The following is a 7538-nucleotide window of genomic DNA, read 5'->3' on the forward strand; positions in this document are numbered from 1 at the left end:
TAGTTTTACTCCAATTGTTTATTTTTTGAACAACATGACTACAGTTGTAACGCTGAGTTACAATGTGAGTCTACTCTGAAATGCTGCCCCAATGATGCCCAGTGTTCAGCTTATCTCACGCATGCACTGCAATGCCAGTCTAAGATTGGGAAGTCAGTGTTTACTATTCATCACAATAACCCTTATAAATGAACATATTATCTCTCATATACATATATGTTTATACTGCACTGACATGCTTTTAAAAATGATTGTGTTCAATGGCAAAGTTCTTACCTGGCCCCTGGGGATCTTGAAGGCCCTGTTGGGTGCACTCTTGCGGTAAAAACGTACGTGATCGATGGGATTCTTCTTCCCCATGCCATAGTTCATCTTGGTAACCTAGGAGACACCAGGGGGAGACATTTTACCATTTACTGACGCATGCATTGCGCTGTGGAGGGATGAATATAGTATAGGTTGATCATGAAAACAAATAAATTAAAAAGGTATTTTTTCAATTTAATGTAGAGACATATTTGTCACACACATAGTTTAGGGTATATATAATGTGCAGTGAAATTATGGATGGAAAACCACTGGTCATTGTTAAAAACAACAATTAGCACTGTTATTTTATATATATTTTCAAACTGCTTAATACAACAGCAGCTAACTGGATTTCTGATATCTTTCATCTGCACGCCTGGGCCACGTCCCACAATTTAGAACAGTCCCGGATAATTTCTTACCAATCGGTGCATTTACTCCCTGGTTGGTTAAGGGAAGCTATCTTGCCTGTCAAGTTAACGCAACACTTCTCAATCACAGATGAATGTAGGAAGGGAGGACATTGTTGAAATGTAAATCATATCTGCATCTAGGATTTGCATATCTGATTCCCACCACAGAGCTATCAGACCAACCACAAACCTCTCAAAGGGAATCTTTAAAATCAGCATAGATTTGATGCCACTAAGAGACAGTAGGACGTACATTGACAATGAGGTCGTTTGGGGTCAGGTTAATGTCCTCGTCACCTGCCAACTGCATACCAATTGCCTCCTGGAAAGATCAGGGAAAGAGCGTCAAAACTGTCATGGATTTGTTCCTCTGTCACTTCTAACACACACACACACACACACACACACACACACACACACACACACACACACACACACACACACACACACACACACACACACACACACACACACACACACACACACACACACGTATACCTCTGTATCGTTGATTTCATTCTCTGTATAGAACTGGCCCACACACTTGTAGAGGCGACGGTGCCGGATGTTTGTTAGGATCTCCCTGGCCCCAGCCAGCTCCATTGAGGTAGAAAAGAGGATCTGTTCGAAGACATTGTCTACAGGGGCGTAGACACACATCAGAAGTGACTTATAGTTCATCTTCTAATAAGGAGCAGATAGTGGTGAGGCATCTTGCTTAAGGAAGCCTTAGGGTAGGTTTACCCTTGGGGTAAGAAAGAATTAGTCTTTGACATTTAAAAATGCAATAGCCAAGCCAACCACAGCACAGTGTGATATCAACACTCACCAGTCAGCTTGGTGTATGCCTCCATGTCATCTATAGCTGTGGACATTTGCCTATTTGACCCCTCGATTTGGAGGTGTCGGTCCGCCAATAGTAAGGCCTCGGTGATCCTAGTTAGAAAAACACAACCAGACTCAGTTTGGAAAACAGTTACTTTCGTAATTATTATAGTACCTAGCACAGACACAGTACTTACATGGTCTCAACAATGTTTGTTACTTTGTGCTGGTAGGCTCTTCTGTGGAGACAGTTTCTTGTGTGAAAGAAGTCATACACATTGCCCACTTCCTGTTGAATGAATTCCCAGAGTTATGTTTAGTCAAATATAGGACCAATTAGAGAGCTGCTTCAATCAGATTAAAAACAGAAGTCTGAGATCATTTTACCTTGTCTCTGGTACAGATTTGACTCCCCTCTGCTTCTTTTTTTTTGTCCTTGTCTCTGGTACAGATTTGCTTCTCCTCTGCGTCTTTTTCTTTTTCCACATCACACACCCTGGCGAACTTGCCCTTGTCTCTGGTACGGATTTGCTTCTCCTCTGCGTCTTTTTCTTTGTCCACCTCACACACCCTGGCGAACTTGATGAAGCGGTCGTGGTCAAAGTTATTCTTGATGCCCAGGTGATGGCAGTCTCTGAGATGAGGAACGGAAAGGATGAATACATTGACATGATAGTGCAGGATTACTTTTACAGGTTCTTGCTTTGTTTCTCCATTGATTGGTTGATCCAGAGAGGAAGATATCCCTGGCAGCTGTGGCTGTGTATTGAGTATGGTTAGGTCACCAAGGAGATTTTCAAAGAATGTATCACAAAGTGGTGCAGTGAATTCTGATACCAGTCATTATGGAGCAGGAAGGTGCAGAGGGGTTTACAAACAGGTAATGGGTAAAAAAAGGGGAGAATATTGCGAGGATAGAGAAACAGTGACGGCTATGGAGGTCTGGTTGGATGGCCTTCTGGGAGAAAAATGTGAAAGATATTCGATTTACATTTTAATTTCTAGTTTCTTCACAGCCTTCATTGGTTAAACCAAAGCTATTAGGATCTTTTTTTTATTGCATCACTGACTCCGTTCCTCATCTCACTCAAGACTCACTTGTTCAGAGTTTACCGACTCTGCATAGCCTCCCCCCCTTACCCCCCTCTTACGCACTTATTGTATATAGTACGTCCTTGCACTTGGTGGTCCTTGCAATGGTACTTAGCATTGTGTAGCATGTGATCCTATCTTTGTTGTATATGAGGAAGGGGTTGACCTAGCAGTTGTTAGTGCTTGGCACTTGGTTCTATAAACATCCTTACTGTACCGACAGCGATATATTGTCTCTCTTTCTTCTTACAAATGTACTTATTGTAAGTCGCTTTGGATAAAGGTGTCTGCTAAATGCCCTGAATGTAAATGACTCCTGTCTCTCATGAGAGCAGCATTGAGCCTTCTCCTGTCACACCGTCCACTTCTGTGTGGGGGCCAGTCTCATCACCCGTTCATCTACCGCGCTCTACCCACCTGCCGGCAATCTTCCATCAGCACACAGTAGTTTCTCCGGGTTCCCCAGACAATCATCGCTAGATCGTTGTTTCACACCTAGCAGTCAGTACCTCGTCCCTGGCCCCTCCCCGTGTTCAGATTGTTGGTTGTAGTGTTCGGTCGCTTTCGCCAAACTGTCTTCTCCCTGTGTCTAGTCTGCCGACCATCCTGTTGCCGAATCCTCGCCTGTCCGACTACTCGCCTGTTGCCGACTACCTGCCTGTCTATCTGCCTGCAAACAAATTCCTCGTCCCTTTTCCTGCCGTAACTTATTTGTTGCTCTCAGTGAAGCCCCTTATTATTTGCTCTGTGTCGAGCATTTGGGTCCACTCGCTCTTCTTCCCCATAACACCCCCTCAAAACCCCTCATACTGAAAACAACTAAACTAACTGACTTTATTGTCTGTCAAGTCAAAGGTTACATTCATGGTTAAGAGGTCCATATATCAATAAGAATTTAGATCCCCTATAATATCCACTATTATTATTGGGTGTCAAGCAGCGAAGCTGCGAGACAACCTATTGTTGGGTGTCAAGCAACGAAGTTACGAGACAACCTTTTGTTTTTGTATGAATGGGGTGTCAAGCAACGAAGTTGCGAGATAACCTATTTTTTTCGTACTGTTTCTTATTATTATTTTACCTCCATGGGAGTCTATGGCAGCCCATAGAACTCCTTGGTGAAAAGTTGTGAAATTTGGCACACTGGTTCAGGACTGGGCCCCGTTTCCCGATATCGATGGATCTTCGCTCGTAAGATGGTGCGAAAGGTGGACCCTTCGAACCATGGATAATTTCTTTGGAGCGTTTCCCGAAACTCCTCTTAACGTGAACGAGCATTCGCTGCACTCAAGAGGAACGTAGGATTGTACCTGTCCACTGACATGGTGCTGAAACGGGCTATGACGCAGGGGGAGACGCAGGAATGTCGGAGGAAAATGGGGTTAAAAAAAAATATCTCCCCATCAAGGCCAACCGCAGAGTAGCCTACGAAAAGAATAGATTGCAATAATATGAATGCTAAAGATATTAAAACACAATTGATTAAGCCTAGGCCGACATATATATCAGTCCTAATCCTGAGCGCACGATCGGGAGGTGGAAGTTGCGCTTTAGATGCCTTCACAAGTCCAGCGGAAGGCTCCAGTTTTCGCCGGCCAAGTCATGCGCTGTGATATGTGTGACAGCTATGTTGCACAAAATTGCAGCTAAGGCTGGGGTAGCTTGGGTTGAACCCGAGGACATTAGGGACGATGACGACGAGGAAGATTGGTGTGAGGACGGCCTCCCTCATAACTACGCGGCTGGTTTTCATGCACGTCGAAGAGTGATTGAGACTCGTGACTACCAAAGATGCTTTCGGGAAACGGTGTGAAAACTGTACGATGCTCGTACGACCCACTCTGCGATCCCCTTAGGCTAAAGATGCTTTCGGGAAACGGGGCCCTGGCCCATTAGCCCTCAAGCAAATTTGAGGTTGCTAGCTCATCAGCTCTAGCGCCACCAACAGGTCAAAGTTGGACATGCATTCATGCTTAGAACTTTCGACCCATTCATCCAATATTCACAAACAAGGTATCATTGGAATTCTTGAACCAAGTCGAGTTCAACGCACCCCATGACGCCATTTTGCGCCATGATGGATTTTCCGCCATCTTGGTTTATGTCCAAAACCTTCAAAATGCTACTTCTATCACAGATTTTGTGCAATCATCTCCAATCTTGGCCACATGATCTACAGGCCATTCTTGATAAAAAACATCAAAATATTGTTCAAATTCTAAACCGTTTGCCCGCTACCGCCAATCAAATTCGACCGTGAAGCGGCCAAACAGGAAATACGCCAACATCTCAGCAGCCCTTTGACATATCATAACCATACTTGGTACATAGACCCATGACATCATCATGTTGATCATTGACCTATAGGGGGCGCTATAATTAACAAAGACGTGTTTTAACTACTCTCTCTTCACGTGAGTATATTACACACTTATTTTCAATGTCTGGTAATCAGGGGCGGATGGTGTATAGGGGCGATTTGGACGACGCACTACCAACTGGTAGAAAGAGGATTTTTTTAATTTTTTTATTCTATCACGGCAAAAGTAGTTTTCAGTGTTCCAGACCTATTATCTGTCATTGTCCAATCAGAATCGTCAGATTCAAGTCGCGTTTCAAATGGTCCCGCCTCTATGGGCGAATTCATCGACGTGGAAAATCGCCCAAGCCTTCTCCGTTGACTCTAATGTTAAAACTTTTTTTTTCGGAAATTGAGCCTTCAATGCATTTTCAATGGGGATTTGCGGGGATGATGGCCCCAGACCCCCCTACAGGGGCAGAAAGTTGGTTTACAAACTTTCTGCCCCCCCTATAATAAAATTCACCTGCCGCCACTGCTGGTGATACTGTCAGACCGCCCCATATAGCTAATAAAATATTTCCCATGGCAACCTCAGAAATTCGCCGCCATGTTCAAAGTTGTCAAAATCAGTTGTACATTTCCACAGGCCACAAATTATGTCCAATCTTCATGAACCTTGGCATATATGATCTTCAGACCAAGCTGAACAAATGTGTAAAACAGCTTTCTCAAATTCAAAACCGTTTTGCCGTGACAGCCAATCAAACTTGACGGCAAAGCAGCCAAACAGGAAGTAAGCCTGTTCTCAGCATCTCTTTAACGTATCATAGCCAAGCTTGGTACATAGACTCATGACATCATTCTGGGGACATCCAAACTATTTGCTGACCTTTGACCTCAGGGGTATGTCAAACAGGAAGTGAGCTCATATCTCCGCAAGGCCTTCATGCATCCAAACCAAACTTGGCTCATAGTCTTATGACCCTATCCTGATGATGCCCAAATAATTTGGTGTGATTTGACTTTTAGGGGTGCGTTGTTAGCAGCAAGTCCATTCCAGCCCTTAGAAACAACTTCAATGTATTTTCATTGTGATACACATTTGCCAATAACTTTCATACAGCATACAATCAGAACACTACTTCATTTATTTCAATGTTAGTGTTATTAATGTTAGTTGAACAGCGCTCATTAAAGGGTAGACACTGCACTCGTGTGGCAAAAAGCGGTACTGCATGTATAATGCACCAATGACGTTATTTACCATTTTGCCCACTTTTAATATAAACTGAATTCTTACTGGATTAGATGCTTCATGCACCACCTTCAGAAGGCATACTTGTTTACATTGTGTCTCTGTTCGGGATATTGTTCCGAATAATCCCATTGTATTTGTGTCATTTGTTCTGTCAGGCAGACTGTATTGCGCCCTTACCACTATGGGGGTAATTTTTCCATTTGGTAAACATTGACGCGTTCTCGTATAACGCTCTAGTTCATCCCACCGGCTGTCGGTATTACGATTACCGAGACGGTCGTCATGTAGCCACCTAGCCAATAACGTCCGTCCAGCAAAATTTGTTTATCAAGTCCCATTATGCTTGACCCCCACATTGCTGCTCGCAACTATACTTATTATTGTTATTAATATTATTATTATTATTATTATTATTATTATTATTATTATTATTATTATTATTATCATTATTATTTCTAAAAGAGTCACTTACAGTCTTGTGCAGGCATTTTTAACCATGGTAAATGTAGTAGGCCTACTGCAAACTCTGGTTGGGAGTTTGGTCCTCTATATCCTAAATGTATTCCTTTGTATTATATAATATATATTTTTTTTAAATCTTCTACCACCCCCCCCTCCCCCGTCAACAACTGTTGTTCTCCGTCCCCCCGTCAACAATTCTGCGCAGGGGGCTGGTAGGGGGAATTCGGGGGGGGGGGGGCATCAGTACCTCTTGGTGCTACGCCCCTGCACACACGTCTAGCAAGCCGAGTGTGCCAAAATCCGCCGTTAATTAACGGCGAATTGTGGCGCACTCGTTCTTGCCACACACACACACACACACACACACACACACACACACACACACACACACACACACACACACACACACACACACACACACACACACACACACACACACACACACACACACACAGAGACATCCTCTTCGACAGACAGACAGCCCCTTTTCCAGGTGCGGCACGGGTCGCGTTTCCACCGCCAAAAGTGGGCGTGATCCGGACTGAGCCGTCTTGAGCCGTGTTCCTGATTCCTCGGACGCCAGCCTTCCGAGTCGGAAGTCGGGAATTCTCCCAGCTTTCTTGCGGCATTTCTCGGAGGCACGCCCCCTTTTTGTCTCGTCTCTCGGAATTCTGAGAGCAGACCGAGAGCAGTGATGACGCTTAAATTCAACAGTTTAGCATGCTAAATGATAAAAGGATAATATATATAAAAAGGATAATGTCTTTACAAATACAGTTGAATTTTAAATTCGAGTGTCTTTTTGAAACTCACCTGCAACTTGCACGCCTGTCGAACTTGATGGCAAACTGATATCAAGCAAGCTACTGGCTGTGTT

At 43.8% G+C, this 7538-nt stretch overlaps 1 protein-coding gene across 1 annotated transcript in view; it reads right to left on the reverse strand.

Annotated features, from left to right (window-relative positions):
• Positions 1-2381, reverse strand: part of LOC115549925 (deoxynucleoside triphosphate triphosphohydrolase SAMHD1-like) — a 3155-nt gene extending 774 nt beyond the window's left edge. Inside the window, exons 1-6 of the mRNA XM_030365041.1 lie at positions 1935-2381; positions 1745-1836; positions 1552-1658; positions 1221-1360; positions 976-1044; positions 277-381 (exon numbers count right to left, since the gene is read on the reverse strand). Of these exons, the coding sequence (XP_030220901.1) occupies positions 277-381; positions 976-1044; positions 1221-1360; positions 1552-1658; positions 1745-1746 (423 nt within the window). The 5' untranslated portion in view covers positions 1747-1836; positions 1935-2381. The remainder of the gene's footprint in view (positions 1-276; positions 382-975; positions 1045-1220; positions 1361-1551; positions 1659-1744; positions 1837-1934) is intronic.
• Positions 2382-7538: the final 5157 nt, after the last annotated feature.

The sequence above is a fragment of the Gadus morhua genome, chromosome 1, assembly GCF_902167405.1.
Source record: "Gadus morhua chromosome 1, gadMor3.0, whole genome shotgun sequence".
NCBI lineage: Eukaryota > Metazoa > Chordata > Actinopteri > Gadiformes > Gadidae > Gadus > Gadus morhua.